We start from the raw sequence: 24,841 nt of genomic DNA, 5'->3' as shown, positions 1-24,841 counted from the left end.
CCTCCATCCCAGAGAGGTCAGGGTGTTCAGAACCACGGACAGCTGGGACATCGCCAATGCGAACGTAGGAGCCTTGAGTAGGAGGTCGTCCAGGTAAGGGGTTATGGATACCCCCTGAGACCTTAGCGTCGCAGCTGCTGCCGCCATGATCTTGGTAAAGATCCTGGGTGCTGATGTGAGTCCGAAGGGGAGGGAGGTAAACTGGAAGTGTCGATTCTTGATAGCAAAGCGTAAGAATCTCCAGTGCGGAGGGAAAATGGGGACATGGAGATAGGCATCCTTTATGTCCAGGGTCACCAGGAACTCGTCTGGAGACATGCCGGCAATGACCGATCTTAGTGACTCCATCTTGAAACGTGAGACGCGTAGAAAGGTGTTGAGGTGCTTCAGATCTAGAACTGGTCTGAAGGAGCCGTCTCTCTTGGGAACGATGAAGAGATTGGAATAAAAACCTCGAAATCTGTCGCCTGATGGAACTGGTACAATCACCTTTTCCCTGAGGAGTTCGTGTACAATGGACAAGAGAGCCTCCTGCTTGATGGGATCTGCCGGTAGACGGGACATGAAAAATCGGGTAGGGGGCATTGAGGAAAATTCGAGACGGTAGCCCGAAGCGATGAGTTTGTGGACCCATGGATCTGTGGTAAGTTGTAGCCAAGCCTCTTGAAAAAGTTGGAGGCGACCGCCTACCGGATCGTGGCTTGTCATAGAATAGTCATTGTGAGGACTTATCTGCAGGCTTGGGTTGGGAGCGCTTATTCTGCCAGGAAGGCTTAGGCCGGTTCTGGAACCTGTTACGGTTGAAGGAGTTCTGTGATGAATAGTCTCTGGAAGGAGCAGCTCTGGACGACTTGGTACGAAAGGAACGACCTCGTCGGAAAGTAGTGCGATTTCTTGATTGAGGGAGTAAAGTACTCTTTCCTCCCGTAGCTTGGCTGATAATTTTATCCAGCTCTGGTCCGAATAGTAACTTTCCCTTGAATGGTAAGACAGTAAGAGACTTCTTAGAAGAGAGGTCCGCCGACCACATCTTTAGCCAGAGAGACCTGCGGGCTGCTACTGATAAAGCTGAAGTGCGGCTGATTGCCTGGACTGCGTCTAGGGAAGCCTCTCCTAGGTATTCGCTTGCACTCTTAATCTGGGTAGCTAGAGCTGCCAGCTCGTGCCTAGGAGTCCCTGAGTTAATGGAGTCAAGTAGAGAGTCTGTCCAAGACTGGGTGGCTCTAGAGACCCAGGCCGCTGCCAGCACTGGTCTAAGGCTCTCTCCCGCTGTCGTGAAGATGGACCTGAGGAATCCCTCCATCTTCTTGTCCATGGGATCCTTAAATGATGAGGAATCGGGAACAGGTAAAGCCGTGTTCTTGGAGAGCCTGGATACCGGAGCATCCACAGAAGGAGGATTGGATAGCTTTTCCTGAAATTCCTGAGGAAAAGGGTAATATCGTTGGAAACGACGGCTGGCTTGGAATCGCTTTTCAGGGTGATCCCATTCGGACTGTATGATACTGTCCAGTTGTTGATGGGAAGGAAAAATGGTAAGGGACTTCCTTTGTCTCTTGAATAGAGGCTGAGAAGATTCCTGAGCAGCCTCTGGAGTTTTAAGATTCAAACATGAGATGACTGCCGAAATCAAGGAGTCTATAGCCTCTGAGGAGTGTTGGGTAGGCTCCTCCACATCATCATCATCTTCGGATGAAATCTCCCCTTCGCTTAGGGAATAATGTTCCCAGTCCGCAGTTGGATGTGGAGATTCTATGTCACTGAAGTCATCTGCCAAATTTGGGTTTTGGCGTTTTTGATGTGACGTACGTGCATGGGTAGCATCATGATCCAGTCTGTCTAGTAACTTGCCCAAGCAGTCTGCTAGTTTGGGAATTCCTGTAGATAGCTGGATCGCCCACTGAGGAGGTTCAGCCTGTGAAGAGGCAGCGGGTAACGGAGCTTCCAATGCTATTGGGATAAGTGGAGTCTCCGGAGTAGCTGTAGGAGGTAAATCCTGAGCCTTAGAAATAACCTCTGTGGTTGGCTTGGAACATGCGGAGCATAATGGCTCCTTTCTACCAGAAGGAAGGCGCTTGCAGCATTTGGCGCATGCCAAATATTTGACCTTAGCGGAGGTGGAAGCCCCCCGAGAGAAGGGGCCATCTGAATTACCCTCTGCCATGTGGTAATGAAAAGGCCGGTATGAAATGTCTAAGCTACTATTGTGAAGCAAGACAGTTAAGGCACAGAATGTATAATATGTATAATATGCCTCAGGAACTGCTCTAATGAAGTAGAGCTGCCCTTGATAGGTATCTGTGTAACTTAATACCTTACAGCAGAATATCAAAAGGAAAAAACAAAAACTTTTTTTTTTTTTTTTTTATAAGTTCAAGATATATGAAATATATCTAATATACAATGAATATAATAAATATTAATTCATGTGTTATAGCCTGTGCCTGAGTATGAGGAGACCGGTGGCCCCTTGGTTAACCCCTTGGGTAACTCCCCTGATAAACTCAGAGACACCCTCTCCCTTCTCCTTCCCCCTTACTGTGACAGTGAGCCAGAATAGAAAGAAGAAAGAGAATGGTCCCTGTGTCCGAGTCTCTTGCTTAACAGAACCGCACTGCCGAGTCTCTGAAGAAAGAGCGCGAAGTGAGCGAAGTCTCTCAGAAAAAACGCGCCAAGAGAGAAAGCAGGCGAAATCTCGCGAGATGAGGAGAAAAAAACGCAAGATGGCGTGGAACGCACAGGTGGAACGCAAGAACCGAGCGGCGATAAAGGCAACAGCAGGGGGAGCGAAGGGAGAGCCGGCAGACAGACAAGAACAATACTGAACCTGGTAGAAGGCAAGTGAGGCTCTGTGCAGCGTCTGCACCCGGTTAGAGAGGCAGGAAACCTGCTATGGCCCGCTCCCCTGGAGTCTTAATGGCCTCAGAGCTCTGTAGTCCCACGGAGGGGGGAACCTAGTCAGGAAACTCTCCTGGTGGAGGTCCAAAGGTCAGCCCCTGGTGTCAGACTTAGCCTGACCGCTGAAAAACTCTATTTCCATGTAGGAATCCAGAGAAGAGTAAAGGTCCTGTCTCCTTTAGGGACACTAGAAAAAAACTGAGGTTAACAGGAAGTGCAAGGGGGTATAGTACTAGGGAGGAGGGGCTTCCTTCCTATTCTTTCTTTCTAGTGTCCTGCTCCTGCTAGGAGATACTATACCCCAAGGTCCCTGTGTCCCACAGACACCTGCCAGAGAAATATATATTTTTCTGATTCTCTTGTCCTGTAACAAACAGCTTATAAATCTTACCTGCAAAGAGTCAGTTTTAAGTTTTTCCTTGTGCTCTTCCGATGATCTCAATACTTCCCTATATAATTCTGTTGCCTCAGGATATTCTCCTGCAAAATCCAAACAAAATCAATTCTAGCTTTAAATATAGTAACATAATCAAATATTGTTCATCAAATACACTGACATACTAACTAATAAGCTAAAAGCTGAGCTGGAGCTAACAGCCTTTTACCTGTCACTGTGGGAGCAGCTAGTATGGGACAAGCACAGAGGCAAATTTTATAATAATGGCAAAAAATCAATGTTTGAGCTTTCACCTTTTTCCCCGGGAATTTGTTTCCTTTTTTTCACTTCAACTTTTATTTTGTGTTTTTATTTATACCAATATGAAAACAAAACGATTATTCTCCTGCAAGAATTTTCAACAGATGGCAAATTATAGGAATTTTCATCCAGCTTGAGCAAATGTTCTGCAATTTTTTAAAATGACAAAATCATTAAACACTGGGCAAATGAGTAACAATTTTTGTTTATAATATAATGGTTTTTGCCATCTTAAGAGCTGGTGTACGGTTTCTGGTGAATATCCTATAAATCCTTATATCATCAGTTGTGGATTATAAAAATATAATTCTTTAAATATATTTTTTCTTGCTCTTATACGGTCAAGTAACTATTAAGTGACTTATAATAGCCTTATATTTTACAATAGGGGGTACATTACTCCCTGTATTAAATGCAACGTCAATGCAAATGCAATGCAAAAACATGCACTTCGTGCATGGAAATACACATGAAGAAAATAACCATTGAAATCAACTTTTCATAAAGAGGAAATGTGCACTTGCAGAAAAACACCAAGGGGCTGATTTACTAACCCACGAATCCGACCCGAATTGGAAAAGTTCCGACTTGAAAACGAACATTTTGCGACTTTTTCGTATGTTTTGCGATTTTTTCGGATTCTTTACGAATTTTTCGTTACCAATACGATTTTTGCGTAAAAACGCGAGTTTTTCGTATCCATTACGAAAGTTGCGTAAAAAGTTGCGCATTTTTCGTAGCGTTAAAACTTACGCGAAAAGTTGCGCATTTTTCGTAGCGTTAAAACTTACGCGAAAAGTTGCGCATTTTTCATAGCGTTAAAACTTAAAAGGTGCAAAGTTTCGCGTAAGTTTTAATGCTACGAAAAAAGCGCAACTTTTTGCGCAAGTTTTAACTCTACGAAAAATCGCCAGATTTTACGCAACTTTCGTAATGGCTACGAAAAACTCGCGTTTTTACGCAAAAATCGTATTGGTAACGAAAAATTCGTAAAGAATCCGAAAAAATCGCAAAACATACAAAAAAATCGCAAAATACCGATCATTACGAAAAAAACGCAATCGGACTCATTTCGACCCGTTCGTGGGTAAGTAAATCAGCCCCTAAGTCTGAATTCTAATGGTAAAAGTAAATTGACATTTAGTAACTCTTAATTTCCATAATTTCGAAAGAAAAAGAGATAATAAAGGAAAAACTATATACTTAGGAAGAGAGTAATGATGTGCAAAAAGTTTATGCTCCGTATACACACAATACACAAGCTTAGCAATTTAAAGATAGCAAAGTTCTAATAAAACTAATTTCAGAAAATGTTATTACCAAGCAAAACATAGTGCCAGTATATTATGAATCATTATAATTTTGTGCTCTCTCTCTAAAACTTTTTATCATACCTTTGATAATGTGAATTCCAGCTAGGCCATTAAGAGCACAAACAAGCTGGCGATGGGCTTCTTCACATTCTGTACGACATTTTTTTTGTAGTGATGTCAGCAGCTCCTCCATGGTCATTGTGCTTTAAAAAAGTGAACAAACCAGTATTAGTCTAATTTAGAGATTTTCAAACACTAGAGGGGTCATTTACAAAAGCCCAAGGTGCAAGTTCCAGAGCACTTCTGGGGCAATGCTATGATCTGCAATTTAGGTGGATTAAAAACAAGCACAAGGTGCCAAGCTCTATGATGGTGAGCCAAAGCAGTCCTGTGCTTACCTCTTGGATGGCGATAAAGACAGGCTCCATAGCAAAATGTGCTCACTGTAGCTCTATAACTTACACTAATTTGTCTAAATGGCATGCAAGTTAGGAGTTTAGTAGGTGACAAGAAACTGGATGCTTATGTACTTTCCCTAGCCAGCCCCTCATGATTACACTTTTGCCTTTATTAAGACGACACTGGTCCTTCTGCTCCATTTTGAAATGAAAGGACCTGTGTCTCTGGTAGAGTGCAAAGTGTTTCAAATCTGTGTTTTGCACTCTGCCCTGCTGAATGCAGGTCACCCCCCTTAGATCTCTCAGGCCTTTAACAACAGCTGGGATATAATAAGGTATAAGTTTGCATTTCATTATTTTATAATTTACTTTATCTGGATGTAAACTTTAAATGATCTGAGCAAAATATAAGGTTCCAAATTAAATATATATATATATATATATATATATCTGTTAGCAGATAGCTACATAGTTTATGTTCATACACTATAAAGGAAACTTTTCTTCCCAAGCCAATTCACAGCAGCAAAGCTAGGGTTGAAGACTCACTAGCATATTATACCAGCTACAAAAGATATAATTAGTGTCCAATGCAATATGTTTGTGTGGAAATATGGAAAGCATCTTGTCTTGTTGTTCTAACAAACAATCAAATGGGTGAATAGAATATACTTCTGTCATCCACTGCCCAAGAATCTAGGCCTCCATCATCACTGTCACAGGTGATTGGAGAAAAGTTAGTGATGTCTATACCCTAGGCCCCTTTGCTGGGTTATGGGAGAAGGGAAAATTCCTTCTTTGATAATTTTAGGGGTCAAAATGCCCTTAAGCAGGTTTGCCTTAGTTCTAGTAAGACACTTTCACCAGTTTTTGGTTCACCATCCCATGCAAGTTATATTTTATAATGTTATAGGTAAAGCAAAAACGCTTTACCTTTTCTGCAATGGTAGGAATTCCCCTCTTACAGCCTGGGGATGACAACAAGCCTGCCTCAGTCGTAGCAGAGGATAAAGTATGGAGGATACAGTTCTCCTGTCCAAGCTGCTTAGTTTGAGAGCCCAGTCTGTTATTTTACGAAACTTCGCCAGTGCATCCTGACAGCAAACTTCATGCTGTCGATGATAAAAATGCCTCTCCACAGGAGAAAAATGAAGCCAGTGAACATCCTCAGTTTGTGGTGGGATCTGAATCTGAAGAAATTAAAGGACAATGAAAGGTTAATATAGATTAAAAGTAAGTCTAAAGGCATTCTTTTTAAGTACTTACTGCATATCTAAATTCCCAGATCCCTGCTTGCTTCTCTGAGATATGGTGCTGGCAGCCTACAGCAGTGTGAAGACTACAGTGACATCACTGAAATCTCTCTTCCCTTCCTGTAGGCTGCCAGCGGCAGCCTTCCTATTCTCTGAGCATGTGTGTAACTTGATCATGTCTCCTGTTCTGAGCTACACATGCCCACCAGCCAATCAGAAGCGGATCTGGCAGAGGGGAGGGGGGAGGGAATGAAACACATGTGCAGTATGAAGCAAGGAGGGAAAGGAAGGGAGAATACCTTTTTAGAGATCGCTGCCTATTCTAGAAAATGTGAAGTAAGTGTGACTGAGTAAATATTTTGATTAGTTGAGCCAAAAGTGTGGCGTTTTTACTAAACAATAGGAGGACTATTGGGCAGTATGCTTTTTAAATTTTGACTTGCATTCTCCTTTAACCCAGGTTTATTTACTGCTTATTCACTTAGGTAGCTCACTGGAATCAACTATTATTTGGGCAGCTCTTTTAGGAAATGAGTAAAAATAAACTCAGACTCCACCAACTATACTGCCTTTGGTATATATTATACAAATCAAAGCCTTTTAAAGGACAAGGAAAGGCAAAGTCACTTGGGGGTGCCAAAATGTTAGGCACCCCCAAGTGACTTAAATTGCTTACCTTGTACCCCGGGCTGGTGCCCCTGTTCGGAGAGAACAGCACCAGCCCGGGGTAGCTGCAGCGCTCCCTACTTCCTGATTCACGTGCACGCACATGCGCAGTAGAGTGAAAAGCGCATGTCGTGGGGTCCCGGCAAAATGAAGCAGGAAGGAGGAAGCGCTTGCTACAGGTACCCTGGGCTGGTGCTGTTTTCTCCTAACAGGGGCACCAGCCCGGGGTACAAGGTAAGCAATTAAAGTCACTTGGGGGTGCCTAACATTTTGGCACCCCAAAGTGACTTAGCCTTTCCTTCTCCTTTAAAACAATTATTATTGCCAGTGCTTACTCAAGAATAACAATCATATTAATACAATTTACCTGGTCAAGGACATCCTTCTTTGCAGACCTCCACATTATTTTGGATATGAATTTATATAACGGAAAGGGATCCTTTCTGCAATAGGGTTTATATAGAAGCTGGTCCCACCAGTGTTTGACCCAATAAGGATCAACGCCAAGAAATAAAACTAATCCAAATAAATCTAATCCCCAAAAAAAAAAAGAACACTTTATTATACAGAACAAATGAAGTCTGAATTTTGTATTTCCCTCACGATTATCTACAGATTAAAAACAGACAATGTATATCATATAAATAAGCATTCATGCATACATATACTAGCAAAGAAACTTTAGGTGTTTGGTGCTCCTTCTTATAGATTAAGGTCTGATATACCATATTTTAACTTGATCAAGGATAAGGGGGCAAACATGGTTCTAAGCAGCCTAGCTAGCTAATGTACATCACACTCAATTTCATCTCATTGATAAACTGCCCTAGTTTGTCATACTCTCTTTGGCAGTTCTACTTTAGCAGTACGCTAATACAGCCTTTTACAAAACTATTATTTACAAGAAATTCTTACCTTCAAGGCCACGCTGTACTGGAGTGCCACTTACACACCATCTGTTGATCCCACTAAGACGTAAGGCCATTTCTGCGGCCTGAAAAAAAAATGTTTGCCAAATAAATTATAGCGGTGCTAATAATTCCAGAAAACAACAGAGGTGGATTTTGGAGAGCATGTACAAGTGAAAGATAAAGGTTGACAACATATTACAGAGGCCTTAAGAAGAACCTAAGATCTAATGAATTAAGCTGCATTAAGACATCACTGGATGAGCTATGAGAATATTAGTCTGGAGGAAGGAGGCAGGTTTGATTGTTGAAGAAGAGGTACCACATGCCTGTAGGTGCAAGCAAGAGCCACAGTTCTACAGAAAATAATAAGCTGCAGTACGTCTCTATATCTCTACCATTACCTGTACAAATGAAAAATCATCTAACGTCTTCAGTACAAATTCTCTACTATGATTTAAGTATCACACAAATCATATACGTTGCGATTTCCATATGTCATGGCATCTATGATTTTTACAGAGAAAAAGCTTTCTACTGTAAAAACCTTTAGTAGCCTAGGTAGCCGGAGGTGGCTTGGAGCTGCAGGTTTATTACCATGTAATGCACAGAGTGTCAATAATAGGAGCTCTGACCTTCATACTCATGAACATGTAATACCAAGAATTGCATTAACCTGAACCTACATGGTCACATATTAAAATACACAGTGTTTATTAAAACAGTGTTATCAGGTTCACTTACCTTTGCTGTTGTGCACTCAACCATTTGGGCTTCATCAAGACATATCCTCCACCACTCAACAGCAACCAGAGGGCTTGGTACAGCCATGTAACGCTTCTGATTTCGAAACTTCCTTCCATCTTCGCTGTTACTGTGCGGAATATCTACGTAATTTAGCTCAGATCGGAGTACATCATAGGTAGTTATAACCACATCTTGTTCTGCTAACATTTGAGGTTGCAGAAAGCCATGTTTTTTTACACCCTGGTATACCTAAAGGAAAGGTGAACTAATAAATCAATGATAACAACAGAGACATTGGAATAAGTAGAAGGAATTTGGGATTATAGAATAATATAAACTCCGGTTACACAATGGAATTAAATACCCACATCTTTGACAATGTTTACCAAAGCCCTGAATTATAGTAACACCAAAGAATTTTTACTTCAAATGAACTATAATAATTAAAAAAAAATTTTTTAGAGATGTTTCCAACAAAATAGTAAAAAAATGTGTTTATTAGTAAAACTAATTTCATTCTGAAACGAGTTTTCTACTAACATGGCTTTAGGAGAAACCATCAACTAATTAGTAATTGGCAGGTATGAAAGAACAAGATTTTCAAATCTCCCACAACTACAGTCCTGCAGTAGGTTAACCTGCAGTTATGTGCAGTTACAGAAGCAGGTCAGTGGGTGCGAATGCAAGTCTCAAAGTAAGCTTCTTTGTGTCTTTTGTCACCTTTCACCTAACACAATTTATGTCATTTCTGGGTTTATGATTACCTTACTTCTAGTATAGGATGATATTGGCTTTATGATGATAAGCAAGTAGTAGATCAGGTACCAAAAAAGCAGTTACAGGTAGGTGCAGGTACCAGAGCAGTACTCTGCACATACAAGCATTTCTCCACCCAACAGCAAACACTTTAAAGTGAAGTTCTAAAGAAATGAGGCAGACTAGGTCAAAAACACAACAAAAAAAATAATCACCAAAGCCTAAGAGGTATCCTGCATAAAAATAGAAATCACAAGGAACAATACTGGAATGTAAAGATATACTGTAACACAATACAGAATTCAGTAATGAGTAAGTAAACTAGACCAGTGTTGGATACCAAAGTTTAAATGTGCAAACAACAAAACATGCTTCAACAAATACTTAGATTTTGGCATCCACTTATACAGCTTCATGCACAGGCAGTTTAGCAATATTTCTGGTACTATACAACAAAGCTAAACAGGCATGATGGTGTCTGGGTACATGCATGAGACAGAGATTAGTAAGCAGTGCCAAGTGTGCATGTGTGAAAATGGTATGTTGCAGACATGTACAGCATGCTCAGTCAGACAATAAGAACATATAAAGCAGATGTGCTCAGATGAATAAGCTACATACTGAAGAATATGTCAGCAAATGAGCACATAACTCATCCCCTACAGTGACAGGGCATACACAGTGGCATCTCAGAGAAAGAGGACCAGCAATTCAACCAAACCATGCTTTGGATTAGAAGTCACAAACAGCTGATTGTGATAGGACTTTTCACAGCAAATGTACCATTACACATTAGGAATATTACATTGTAATTAGGGATGCAACGAATACACTTTTTTGAAATTTTCTTTGTAAAGGATTCGGGCGAATATCAAACCCTAATCCGAATCCTAATTAGCATATGCTAATTAAGTTTTGGGAAGGTTAAATGTCGCCCATGCGCGCAACTCCCATGTTTACGTGACAAAAAGTCACGTGATTTTTTGGATTCAGTTCGCCCAGGACTGCGGATTTTGCCGAATCTGAATCCTGCCAAAAAGGGGCCAAATCTTGGCCGAATACCGAACCGAATCCTGTATTTGGTGCATCCCTAATTATAATATTTCTAGACATAATTGGGAAGCATCTACAAGGTCCGAGTTTGCTCACCATAACATGAAGTGAGGATGACTGCACGTGGCGGTTGATTTCATCTACCCACTGGTGACATATGGAGCTGGGAGAAATGATAAGAGTTGCTCCAGTGGGAACTGGCTTCATGGCAACCAGACAATGAGGACAGTAGAAAGGTGTGACCCCCAGGTTTTCTTGCTTATAATTTACACACTCTGCATGTTGCCATAGATGGCACTGTAGGCACTGTACACGGGCTTTGTAATCATAGAGGCCCAGTTCACCACATATACATTCAAATCGGTAATCTGCAGTATTGAATGGAAAAACAGCACCAGTCTGACACACTTGCTCCTGAGAATGGGGATGATCTGCGTAGACATTTTCATGCTTAGTTTCTAAACTAGCATTTAGTTTAGAAACATTTCTTTCCTTTACTTCGCCCTTGTCTTTCAGTTCAGTGTCAGTAGTACTCTCCTTATGTTGTGTACAATAGTCATGATCTTTTGCAGCAGCATGGATGCACTTAACCTTCTCAGGCTGCTCTTTCTCATGATCCCTGAGTTCAGATAAACTGTGCTGTAACCTTTTAGAAGATTTAGTTTTCTGTAAAAATTAGAAATGAAAATAGTTTGGATTATGATTTGATGAAGCAAATATACAGTATCAAATACCTAAACAACATTATATCAGCCTTGATTTCAATTTAATATCTTGAAACAAAATTACACATTCATTTCCCTGTATTAGAAAGCAGCAAAATAACTGTTGCAGTTGTGGTAGAAAGAATAATCTTTGGCGACCCCTCTAACATCTGTAATGAAGTTTGGCTTATTGCTGTGGGATAGAAGCACAAGACAGTATAGACCATATTTTTATACCTAAGTTGTTTGGAAGGACTATTGGGGGTATGTTTAGTCTGACAGGTAATAGGTTTGATTATCTACACATTTATTTTTTCTGTGTTAATAAAGTTCTGCCTGCTTTGTGCACTGGAAGAGATTTATGGAAGGTTTATTTTCCCTTTTAGCCCACTTGTTCTTGATGGAATGGAACACATAATCAGACATGCATCTATTATCAGGTAAGCATCCTTGTACCTGTACAGTATACTGGTAAAATCAACTGGGAAGAGCAACCAACATGACTGGCACTTAAACTGTAAGAATAAGTATATAGGATCTAAACACAACTATATAGCTTACCAGTTTTTGTGATTTGTCTTGGATTTTGTTTTCCTTGTAGTTTTTCCCGAGTTTAAAAGATCCTGCAAGTCCGTGCCCTTTTACCTGCTCTACTATTTTTTCTGATATTAGTTTCTCAATGGTCCTTTTAAGAAGTCTTCGGTTCCTCTGAACATCATATCTGTAGATGGTACTAATATACTTAAAGATGGCAATTATGGAAGCTCCCTTTTTCACACTAATTTCTTTTATTGCTGCCAATATCATCACACGTAAACCTAAGGGAAAAAAGCCTATCAGTCCAAATTATGAACACAAGTCTTGGTACTGCATGTAGATTAGCATTAGATTGCACCATAATGGAAAGATTTGGGGATTTTTGTCTATAAATGCTGAACAGTGCATAATGCTGGACAGTGCCAATCAGTGGCTACTAAAGCAAATAAAGTGCTGTATTGCATAAAAAGGACACTAATTCAAGGGATGAAACCATAATTGTGCCACTTTGTAGATTCTGGGTAAGGATGCACCATGAATACACAATGCAATTTTGCTACTGTCCTTAAAAAGAGCTGGAGAGAGTGCAGAGACGTGCAACTAAACTGGTAACAGGAATGAAACAATAACCTGTAAGACAGACTGAGGATAGGCTGTCAAGGTTGGAGTTGTGTTCCCACAAGTACATTGAAGGAAATTATATAAAGATAGCAAGTATTTTTTTTTTTATCATCTATAAAAGAACAAAAGGCCACCACCTGAGGAACTGAAATTATTTTATATTTTAAGCTTTATCTCTCCTTAGTGAAGTGCCTTAGTGAACCTTAGTGAAGTGCCAGCTGCAGGAGACTACATTTGGAAAATATATTGGATGAATTCTGCTATTATTATTTGTTGAAGAGCTTTATCACCTGTATTTGATGCATACTCACTAGGGAACTGTATCCTCTCCTTTGATTTGAAATCAGCAACTTTCTCCTTCTTGTTTCTTGCTGACTTCATAGGTGGAGGTGGTATGAAATAATTCACTAGTTTTCCCTAAGGTAATCAAACAACTTTCAGATTCTCTGATGTATTTGCACATACTGTACATTCAGGTTTGTTCACTTTTTTGTTATGTAAATAGAAAAACAGCAGTATATTTTTCCAAAAGTAACTTTGGATGCAGAATCAACTAGGGATAAAGAAATTAATGGCTTAAATAAATAATTTCTTTAACTATTTGAGAATGCGACATTAAGTCAATATAAGATAGACCAACTACTTAGATTAAGCCAAATGGAAGATACACAAACAAACACATAGGCAGCTTTGCTGATATTTGGGGAAAATGTGCAAACTTTTTCCTCTATTTTCTCTGTTTTCTTCTGTTTTCCTTTTGAGAGAGGTCTTTCCAAAGAAATTAATTCTTTTTTTTTTGCATGACTAAGTATTATTAAGAATTTTTCCCCATGCAAAAATCAGTGGGGAAATGTTTTCCAAAAGCAAGACTTTCCCTTGGATGAGCATTATAATACAACTAAAAATGTCTTTTGGAAGGTTCAAATGTGCAAAACTTTTGCCACAGCATAAAATGGTTTACCCCACGTGAACACCGTCATCATAAATAAAAATTAAAAAAAGAATTGCCCGGAAACAAAAATGTAAGTTTTACCAAATCTGCCAAAAAATTACAGTAAAAAGTAAAGCAAAAATATAAGTTTTAAAAGAAGGAAACAATATCATCAATAGATGTACACAAAGGTTAATAAATACAATCTCAAATCAACATGATTTTTATATGCCCAATACTTTTTTAATTAAACTAATTAAACTATTTGTGTAGCATTTTTGCTTTATGACCATATATTATTTTAAACCCTCCCCCCCTCCTGTCAGTTATTGTTACATGGCAAGCATATTACCTCAGGTAATGTCAACACATCCTTTCTGACATCTTTCCGTGGGTGACAGAGTATTAGACTTAATACTTCTACCGTTTTTCCAAGTCCCATTTCATCAGCTAAAATACCCCCAGGCCATTCATGACCGGGAACAGGGCGTTCTCGAATAACACTGAAATTAATAAAGTGAAAGACAAAAGACAGATCCACAGTGAACTGTCAATAAATATCCATCTGAATACAAAAAAACAAATTTTTCTTTTTTTTGCAGAGTACAATATTTAGTCTGCAAGATGAATCTTTTCTTACTAAAACGCACAATAAGTACAAAAAGAAAGGATCTCCAAACATAAAAACAGTTATATTTAAAAGTATAAGGAAAACTGAAAGGGAAGTTTGAGAGCAAACTTCATGTTGGGTTGAAAAATGTGAAGTCACTGAATGAAATCTGTTGTTGTTGGCTCCGCCCACTTTTCTAACACTGGACCACAGTTATATAGTAAAAACCACTGTGCTAAGTTTGGGGACCCTGGTTTTAATAGTGTCTGAATGGCAAAGTGACCAACTTTGCAAAGTTTGGGGACTTAGGCATAAAATATTGAAAGTAAATAGGTGAAATGTGATTGGCTGTTGGTGGCTCCGCACACTTTTTTTTCTAACTTTGAATGGCAAATACCCAGCGACTAACTCTGGAAAGCTTAACAACCCTGATATTAATATTTAAATAATGGCATCAGTTTAAATATAAACCAATGAAATTTAATGGGTGGAAATGGATTGGCTGTTGGTGGCTAACCCTGAATATGTTGTCAGCCAGTGACTGTGCAAAGTTTGGGAACCCTGGCATCAAACCAATAAAAATCAATAGGTGAAATTCGAACTGCAGTTACCCGGTACCTAACCCTGCAAAGTTTGGGAACCTGGTGTTATTACTGTGAGAAAGGCAGCAGGTTGAATTTTCGCCAAATCAATAGGTAAATCTGATTGGCCGTTCTTCGCCCAATTTTGGCCATCCAACAATCATCATATTTTCATTCAGGCTGACCCCATGACTATGTGATTCAAGTTTGGGGAGTGCAGCCTCAAAGCTGTAACATTGGCAACAGTTTCAGTTTCCCCATAAAAGTCAATGGGTGAAATCTGATTGGCTGTTGTTGGCCCCTCCCACTTTAATGTCATCTAACAAATGTTGCTGTTTCATTCGGGGTGACCCCATTATTATGTTATTCAAGTTTGGGGTGTGTAGCTTCAAAGCTATAAGTGTGGCAGCAGTTTGAAAATCTTCCCTGTCAAAGTCAACGGGAAAATTGGGGTGTTTGGAGCTGCGCCACAAAAAGACGGGGGGCGGGGTCGCTTAGAAAAGCACAAGCAACCTGCTCCGCTATAGGGCGAAGAAGTGTGGAGAGTTTGGGTGTTGTACCCCTAAAACTGTAGGAGGAGTAGCGTTTAGAAAATGGGGTCGCTAAGAATAAGAAGAAGCGGAAGAATAAGCTGAAGTCGAAGAACAGTATGTTGGGTTTTTCAACACAACATAATAAATAAAACCTTTTTATAAAAAATAATAATTAAGTTTTAACTATAGTTAGTGGTTTATTTTAGAATAGAGATGGTCCTCCTTTCTGTAATAAAAGAATCTGTAAAAATATACTGCAAAACTTACCACCCAGTGAAAGGGTTATAGTAGATTTTAACTTCTTCCAGTGTTGAGACTTCTCGCCACAACGGGTGCAAAGTATTTTCTAAGTTCAAAAACAAACAAAAAAAATATTTAAACCTCTTACTATATCTTTTTAATTTGGCTTATATTAGTTTACTGGTTGCCACGTCACACCTTAAATATAGACCATACATTGAATCCTCACATGGCTAGTTAGCAATTAATTTAGATACATGCTGCATGGTTGCAGTATGCATTTAAAGACAGTGTATGGCAGAATTGTTTTCCTTAGGTACCCATACAAAGTACAAGTATGGGATCTATTTTCAAAAATGCTTGGGACCTTTGGCTTTCTAGATAAGGGACTTTCTGTAATTCAGATCACCACAACTTCACCACAATCTACTTAAAAAACTTAAAAAAAAACAAAAACACACAGGATTGTTTTGCTTCAGTACCTTGTACTTGATCCTAACTAAGATATAATTAATCCTCGCTGGAGACAAAACAATCCTACTGGGTTTATTTAATGTTTAAATTAATTTTTTGTTGACTTAAGATATGGAGATCCAAATTACAGTAAGACCCCTTATCCAGAAAACCCCAGGTCCTATGCATTGTGGATAACAGGTCCCATACGTGTATCTTGTTGTTACAGACAAAACAAAATCATAAAAAATAAGAACTGTTTGCTTAAAATGGCTCTATAGGTAACGACATTCACATAATTTGGTGATTTATAGATTATGGGTTTCAGGATTATAGACCCCATACGTGTACTCAAGTAGTTACAATGACCAATTCTAAATTCAGAAATTAACAATAAAAAACCTGATAGATAATGGAAAGCCATTACAATGGAACACACACTAAAATAAAAATAGGGATGCACAGAATCCAGGATTCAGTTCGGGATTCTGCTTTTTCAGCAAGATTCGTATTCGGAAGAATCCACTCTCCTGGCCGAACCGAATCCTAAAAAATCATGTGACTTTTTGTCACATAAACACAGAAGTTAAAAAATATTCAGTTATCCTTAGCCCTTCTGTATCCTAATTTGCATATGTAAATTAGGTTTTGGATTCTGTTCAGTATTCGTCTGAATTTGAAAAAGTGGATTTGATGCATCCCTAACTAAAAAGAGCTCTATGCACAAAAAAGTGTGAAAAAAATGTGTAAACTCGCTCTTTAATGAGAGAAAACCTATAAATGAGAAAATACATTCACATTTACGTAAAATGCTAATTCACTCACAGGAAACGCATTCTTTAATGGCTGCACTTAAACATTTCCAATAAAGATAGAAACAAATAGGATAAATAAAAATAAAGGAGGAAGACAGGAGTATAAAATAAAAATAGATTATTTTACCAGTTGAAGGCACTTCCATAAAGTTTTCTTTCTGTAACATCCAGTTCACTGCTTCATTTTGGTAAGGCCTGAGCACTGGAATTAAAGCTGGGTGTTGAACGTCCTGCTGCAAAAGGTTGCCTTCTTGTTGGTGGGTCTGCCTTACATAATCATAAAGCTCTTCAATGTTTTGTCTCTCTAGCTCTCTGTCAGACTCCTCCTCATTGTCATCAATAACATCTGAATCATAAAATCAAAACATCAAAACAAAGTGTTATTAAGTGTTCATTCAATTGTGTAACTAGTTACAGCTGCAGGGCAAAACAATTTTAGAAAGCTCTCAATCATGTGAACATTGGCCTATTTAAAAATAGGACCCAACTGGACCCATTATACCCCCAGGTGGTTCTGTGTTATACAGGTACACTTGATTGTTAGCTTGATAAAGAGCCAACTAGTCTCGAAACGTTGCTGCTGCCCGCATTATGACAATAAAGGCATTTAAATGCATTAAGATGGAGTGCTGCCTATAATCGCTTGGATTCCATTATAACCCAGCCTCAACAGAGAGCATTAGGAAGGTGAAAATACAATAATCCCTGGGAAATTAAGAATATTGCTAGCCCCATGTGAAATTTCAAAATTAAATATAAAAAAAACTGTTTGCGCTTTTGAAAAACAGAATTCAATGCAGGATTCTGCCGAAGAAGCTCTACTTACTGATGCCTTTTGATAAAACATGTTTTCCATAACAATATTCCTTTACGTCAACATAATATGATAAATTATTTTCCTCCACATGTATATCTCAAGGATGGAAATGGAAAATCAAGCACAATAATAATTTAAACACAGTAGTTCTTCTTTATTAAAAGACTTATATTTGTACTAGTGCAGTAAACAAACAAAAACCATACTAGAGCTTTTATCCTAACTGCACGAAAGGGACAAAACTTAATGGCTGATGAATACAGGGAGTTTACTAGTGCAAATATACAGCAATATTGTAAATAGGTCCCACTAACTATTTGTTTTATGCACTATGGCCACAAAGCCTATAATACTATTTTATATTAAATGGCAGATGACCAGATTCTTTAGTCAGTGGCAAAATCAAATTACTATGAACTGGTATCGAGAGTTTCTCTCTTACAGAAAATATACATGTATTTATAATAAATATTAAAAAACATGATCAGTTTAGTTGACAATTTAAGATATCTTTCTTTAACAATAATGAGTCCTTGCTGGCTCCAGTCAGCAATGAAGAATTCAGCAATTCAACGATAACTGACCATATGGAGGGGGACTGAGTAAAGCCAGCAGCTTCAGACCAAACCATCCTATTGCATTTTGTAGGCAAAATCTGCCAATTTGTTCAAGAGAGGTAGAATTAAGCACTGCCTTCTCATGTCAGCCATTTCAGTGTTCAACCACTGCTCACCTGGAATAGTAAAGTTGTAAAATGTTTCCATCAGTCTCTGCATGAGAATGCAAGCTTTTTTCATCCTTCCATTTCCTTGACTCAAAAATTCAGGTTTTGACAAGCAAGCCTCCAACAGGTAGATTCCAACCTGTAAACCAGAGCATTAAATTCTGAGATTGAAAAGCACAGTGACATGTCTTGGAATGAAAAACAGTCCTTAAACATTAAAATATGAACTGACGGATGCCAATAGTATATTTAGATATTTGTAATTGTGTGCATGGTAATATCAGATTTACAAATACCTCTATATCACTAGATTTTGCTGATCTGTAATAAAGTGCAATAAGTTTCTTCTTTTGCAACCATCTCAAGTCTTCCAGCAGATCTTCACAAAGCCATGTCTCCACCTGGAGTAGCTCTTCAGAACTGCTGAAACTTGTGCTTGTCCCTTCATCTATTTCCTCCTCTCTGTCATGGATGCGCATCAGCAGCTGAGAAGACCAAGGTTTATCTTTAGTTAATGTGAAGCTTTGTCTCTGCAATATACTATGAGCACTCTGCCCAGATGAAAGATGGAGACTGAACACACCAAGCAAGGCTTTCCAGTTTTCCTCTGTAGGAACAGGAGAAATGAGCATGCTAAGATGGACAGACAAAGGCACCAAAGTTGGTGTTATGTCAGTGTCATTTTGGAGGGGTAGGTTTAAAGGTTCCGATAATGATTCAGTAATCTGTTTTTGCTCCAGTTTGGCATGTTTGACATCATGAAATGAGAATGATGTGCTAGTTCCTGGATTTTCCTCTTCCAGTGTAAAGTCTTCTAATCTCCTATCTTCATGCATATTCCAGCAGTGAAGTTTCTTTTCCTCATCGCTGAGCCTGATCGGAGGGGCACGCTTCCTACGGCTACTCATCTTGAAAGTGCCCTCTTACTGCCCACTTACAAGTAAAAAAAAAGATCTGAATTATCAAAAAGATCAATTGTTTTAAAATAAAGTACAGATATGGGATATATAAACCAAACGACAGTATACTTTTAGGGCAGTGGCACACGGAGAGATTAGTCGCCCCGCGACACATATGCCATCCCACCGGCGATTTACCCTCTTGCCGGTGGGATGACATTGCGGGGAGATTAGTCACCCGAGGTAACGAACAACTAATCTCCCCATGTGCCACTGCCATTAAGGGCTACAACACACGGAATTACACTCTATGGGGCACATTTACAAAAGCACGAACGCTCGGAGTGTTCGTTAGAACGATCCAAGTGTATTTTCGCCGAATTTTTCGGGCGTCTGCACAACTTTTTTGTACGCTTGCACAAAAAAATCGGACAGGTTTTACCGCTGTTTACAATGGTTCGGTACGAAAATTTTGTGACTTTCGGATTGCCAATATGATATTATCGTGACTAATACGATTTTTTCGTAAGCATTTTCTGGATATTTGCGATCTTCAGAAATTTTCGTTTCCAATCTGAATTTTTCCCATTTGGGATTCAAATTCGTGGATTAGTAAATCTGCCCCTATGTGTGTTTTAGCGGAGACAATTATCAGTACTGTTTTGGAAGGGTATTTTCTGGCGTTTTGTAGCCATGACAAATATCTTCAAAGTAGCTCTGTGTGTCTTAGTCCTTACATTAACCTTTATTCTTGCCTGATTAGCTGTTCCTCTGAGCTATTTAAAAAAAAAAAAAAAAAAGTTTTGACAAGTTTTTAATAATTACAATATTTCTTATAGGGAAACAGCAACACTGAAAAAACAGTAAACAGACTTCCCCAGAACCCCTTATATCCCCCTTCCTAATAAATGGTAGACCATACACACTGCCAAGCAGACATTGCAGTGGTTATGTAAATAGTAATGAAGAAAGAAAGTGCAGTAGGTAAATCAATGCTGAAAGAGAAAGGACAGTCACATACTGGACTGTCTAGACTGTACTTACATACTGGAAGAATAAGTACACAGTTATGGGATCTATCCACTTTTTATATGATGAGGGTGAAAGGGCACTGTGAGAAGATCCAGAAAAGTATTTGGTCTTTCTGCACAGCGTTCATTGATAAACCCTGTGCAGAAGGACCAACTACGCTTCTGGGTAGGCCCACTGTAGGAAACATATACATACTAGAAAGTGCAGGAGTCCATACATGCTGTTGGATAGACACCATAAAGGAATAAAGGAGTTATATAAATACTATATTAATAGACTGGATACTAGCACACGGTACACTGTGTACTACCATACTGGCATTTCTTTATATACACATAATACAAGGTTCTAGGATCAAGTACAAGGAACTGTTTTATTACAGGAAACATTTTTAAAATCATTTGCTTAAAATGGACATCATCACCAGAGACAGAGATATCAACTATCCACATATAACTTTGGAGATAATTATTGGCCATTTTTCTGACCTCAAGGATAGCCTAATAACATGGGTTTAGCGGACATCTCTCCAGGTCATCTGAAATATCGTTGGCACCTCTATAAAACATTAAGCAACACCTGAAATGCACCTTACTGTCCAGCTTTGTACTGGGGTGTCTCTGTAGCACATTAAAAAAACATCTATTAAAAAAGCAATAGGCACAGCATACACACCTTTCTTCCTGCCTGACTAAAGAACCGAGCCCTAGTCTGTCTGTCTGTCTGTCTGTCTGTCTCCTGCTCCAATTATAAACTGCTCATTGAGCCATAACACCAAAGAGCAGGGCTCTCATTCTGCCACACGGAAATGATTCCAAACAGGAACCTTGTGCGAGAGGGGAGGGACGGAGCTGTTGTACAGTACAGGGAGGGGAGTGAAAATGATTGGCTGCTCAACAACAGGGGAGGGCAGAGCACTGAAGAGTTAGGGATCGTCTGCAAATCCATAGACGTTTGGAAAGTACAAAAGCCAAAAATCAGAGCTACTGCGTGATTTACCTGATATCTGGCAAAATTATATTATGGCTTCCGCAGCGTATCGTGTCCACCTATTAATGCTTTTTTCTTTCTCTGCGGTCATGTATATACCTCCTGTCTGCATGAACCCCTTACTCTTTCCCCCAGCAGTGCTTACATTATTTCTACCCAGTACTTAGTCTCCAGCACTTACATACAGTATGTCCTTAACCATGTGTCTGGTCTGCTACTCTAATGTTTTCCCTTTATACAAATGTATATAACTCCTGCATGAACCCATCCACACGGAAATTTAAAACATTTTGCAGTCAGGTTTGCCACCATTTTTTTGGAAAAAAAAATACTAGCCTTTCTATATGTATATTGCTTTAACTTCCTAATAACATAACCATCAAGAAACTTTTTTACCAGCCAGTCTGGTAACATACTGGTTAGGTGTGCGGGCATTTCAGGGCCCCAGGCCACCCTAAGATGGCCTTCCCTATGCTGTCCCCACTCACCCCGCTGTATGACTGCCCCTAAATCAGATATCAACCTAAAACTCAGTTTGGTCCTGTCAGAGGAGGACCAAGCATTGGAGCATTAATGCTGCCCTCTCCTAAAGGGCCAAACATTTGGATCCTGCCCAATTTGATCCTACATGTAGGTGCCAAATCTGGCAAATATTTGCTCATCTGGCGACTTTGCTAAAGGGATCTTTATCTGTATGGCTAGCTTAAGATTCAAATGTTCAGCAACTTCTACACAGGCAGATCAGGGCTACCAGTGGAATGGCTAATGATCTGCCAGGTAACCTCTATGTGCCCAGCCTTGCATTTGGATAGTATTTCTATTCACTGTTGCCAATAGCTTTGTATTTTTCAGAATTGTGGGAAGTATGTGGCCGCTTCAAATTTCTACCCTTGGTTGTGATTTTTAATGTAAGGGGGGCACTGGCTATAGTTTTTGGTGCAGCACTTAGGCTAATGTCAGACGAGGTGTCTGGCGTATATATTTTCAGCAAGCGGAAAAGCGCTTGCCGAAAATACAGCCATCCATCTCCTACCCGTGCCGGAATGAATGAGATACGCTCGGGTGCAGGCACATGTAGCCGATATCCGCATAAAAACGCAAGACTTTGCATTCTCTCACGTTTTTATGCGCAGGCACGGGTAGGAGGCGGTTGACGGTATTTTCGGCAAGTGCTTTTCCGTTTGCAGAAAAAATACTCCTGACGCCTAATCTGGCATTAGCCTTATATTCCCTCCCCAGAACCCCAAATTGGAATCATCTTCTGCAGCCCCTGAATATGGCCCTACAGAAAAAGACAAAAGTTATTTTAAGCCAGGTACAAGTAAGAGCTAACAATTTCCCTATGTGACATATAACTTACACAAAACTATTAATACACTGCAACAGGGACAATGCTTTGCCATATAGTTTGTAAAAAAAAAATTGTAAATACTAGCCCTTAAGCTGGCCATACACGCACCGATGATATTGTACAAAACCTTGTGTATGGCGGCTCAATGAGGCGACCGATATTGCAAAAGGCTGCGGATATTGACTTGCAGATTGGCCGGGTTAAACGATTTTGATCGGGTGCCATTGAAGGCGCCCAAGCAAAATCTACATTCAGGGCTGAATCGGCAGGAGATAGAATTCCTATTGTTTCTACCTCCATATCTGACAATGCAGCCCTGAAAGTCTGTGGAGGGTGGGAACGATCTTCGTTACATGTATGGCCACCTTAAGGCTGTGGAACATTGTGCAAATGCCAACAGCCTATAGGCGGTCTTAACCTACATGGAAAGACACTGAATAGCTACTTTCTTCTCACCTCAAGCTTAGCATCAAGCACAACATGTTTTGAATCACTAACAATCCTTCTTTAGATATAGCTTTCCAGGGTCATGCTTTAAAAGGGCAGTACTACCAGGCACACTGCTGTGGGTATATATATATTAAAGAGGGAGAAAGTGCATAGGGACAATATAGGTTCATTCAAGACACATTAAAGAACAGACGCACTGCAAACCTCCTAACATTTCTGGATAGAAAAAAACAGGGTCACCTTTGCACTTTTGGGTCGGTAAGGACTGGCCTGCTAACTTGGCTGATTTGTGGGGAACATAGCAGATTTTGAAGGTTTCAACATCAGTTAATTTCCTTTATTCATTCTGCTATGTTCTGATAGGTCAAATTGGCATTGCATTTATCCTGCAATGTGTTCTTGGGTTATTGTGGATAAAATTGGCACTGTGTTGTACTGTACATACTGATAAAGGGACAATGTATATGGGTGCATACACACTGTTGGGCAGACATACTGCTTGAGCTGGGTTTGTTCCCACCACAATACTTTCCTATGATGTAAGCAAGGAGTTTAGTACATACTCATTATAGTCTATGTGCTGCTGGTGTCACTTTCCCGAATCATGAGTTTAGAGCGGGTACCTGGGTCACTATACATACATAGCAGACGCTGTATATACATTGGCATACTGAAGATGTGCCTCTGTATAACAATACATTACAGTTTTCGCATCTTAGGGTGTCTGTGTTGCAACAAATTGCACAGTGTACATATTAGCATCCAGAAATATCTTTGTACAACAGCAGATTGCAGATGGGGTGTTTATAGCATATTGGGGTACCTCTATATAACTGGTCATTGTATATGTTATGTGTCTGCAAGTAGTGTGTTTCACTGGATCCAACCTCATTACACTCTCTGTAAATCTGCATTAGGAAATCTCTGTAACATTACTGTACAAACAGAACTCTTTATAAGAAGTGCACGACATACACACCTTGTTTCTGACTGACTAATGTGCACAGCGCGGCGCTCTTTCTGTCTCGATCTGCGGCTCAGAGCCTCTTTCTCAGTCTATTCAAGGTCCGCAAAGTTTAACATTTTGAGACGATCCCTAATGCTCTACCACAAGCCCAGCCCCTGTTGTGATTCAGCCAATCGCTGTCGCTCTATGTTATCCCGCCCTTTAAGAACGTTGTTCCTATAGGATCGCATTGACAGTAGGATAAACACACACAGTTGTACAGAGCTTTATAGCTCTGTGTAAAGACGATAATGTATAGTACCACGCTACTGGTGGTAATAAATAAGTGGTAATAAAGAGGCTGCAGGCCAAGATGGCTTGTAACAGACTTTTAGTATTAGATTGCGATAGGGTGTGTTCTGTTAGAACACAGTTTAGCCTGTCTGTATGTTTTAGAGTGTAAGGGAAACTACAGGGCTCAGAGAATCTCCCACACACAGAACAGGCGAACTCCTTGCAGACAGTCCCTGGGGTGGCATCAAACTCAGCAGATATCTGCATCTTTAGACCAAGGAACCCACAAGGTGACTGGCAAAAGTAACCTATTCATTACTCTTTATGAAGAAATGACTGGTACACTTTTAGTGCAACAGTTAAATATTTTAAAATGTTAAACTATACATGATCTTTCCAATACCTTCCTCTGCACCCATAATCTGCTGCACCCTATGCAGTCTGGTTTTCGGCCTGTGCACTCCATGGAGACGGCTTTATGTAGAGTGGCAAATGATCTTCAGACTGCCAAGGCCAAAGGACACTACTCAGTCCTCATTCTCCTGGACCTTTCCTCTGCTTTTGATACTGTTGGCCATTCTGTCCATATACAAATTCTGTGTTCTCTGGGCATCCGGGATCAAG

At 39.7% G+C, this 24,841-nt stretch overlaps 1 protein-coding gene across 2 annotated transcripts in view; it reads right to left on the bottom strand.

The window, feature by feature from the left end:
* shprh (SNF2 histone linker PHD RING helicase, E3 ubiquitin protein ligase) overlaps window positions 1-24,063 on the bottom strand; it is a 61,579-nt gene extending 37,516 nt beyond the window's left edge. The window contains exons 1-15 of one of the 2 annotated variants that reach the window (XM_031902141.1): window positions 23,957-24,063; window positions 18,552-19,188; window positions 18,265-18,394; window positions 16,842-17,060; window positions 15,474-15,552; window positions 13,835-13,985; window positions 12,863-12,968; window positions 11,955-12,211; window positions 10,786-11,355; window positions 8,878-9,129; window positions 8,141-8,219; window positions 7,593-7,756; window positions 6,240-6,496; window positions 4,990-5,111; window positions 3,290-3,378 (exon numbers count right to left, since the gene is read on the bottom strand). In XM_031902141.1, coding sequence (XP_031758001.1) covers window positions 3,290-3,378; window positions 4,990-5,111; window positions 6,240-6,496; window positions 7,593-7,756; window positions 8,141-8,219; window positions 8,878-9,129; window positions 10,786-11,355; window positions 11,955-12,211; window positions 12,863-12,968; window positions 13,835-13,985; window positions 15,474-15,552; window positions 16,842-17,060; window positions 18,265-18,394; window positions 18,552-19,163 — 3,087 coding nt within the window. In that variant the 5' untranslated portion in view covers window positions 19,164-19,188; window positions 23,957-24,063. Of the gene's footprint in view, window positions 1-3,289; window positions 3,379-4,989; window positions 5,112-6,239; window positions 6,497-7,592; window positions 7,757-8,140; window positions 8,220-8,877; window positions 9,130-10,785; window positions 11,356-11,954; window positions 12,212-12,862; window positions 12,969-13,834; window positions 13,986-15,473; window positions 15,553-16,841; window positions 17,061-18,264; window positions 18,395-18,551; window positions 19,189-20,861; window positions 21,026-23,956 lie in introns of those variants that run through there. The other variant, XM_031902142.1, reaches the window with a different exon arrangement.
* Between the last annotated feature and the right edge of the window lie 778 nt (window positions 24,064-24,841).

Source organism: Xenopus tropicalis, chromosome 5 (assembly GCF_000004195.4).
Source record: "Xenopus tropicalis strain Nigerian chromosome 5, UCB_Xtro_10.0, whole genome shotgun sequence".
Taxonomy (NCBI): Eukaryota; Metazoa; Chordata; class Amphibia; order Anura; family Pipidae; genus Xenopus; species Xenopus tropicalis.
Note: the sequence above shows the minus strand (reverse complement) of the source record. Positions and strands in the feature narration are given on the sequence as shown.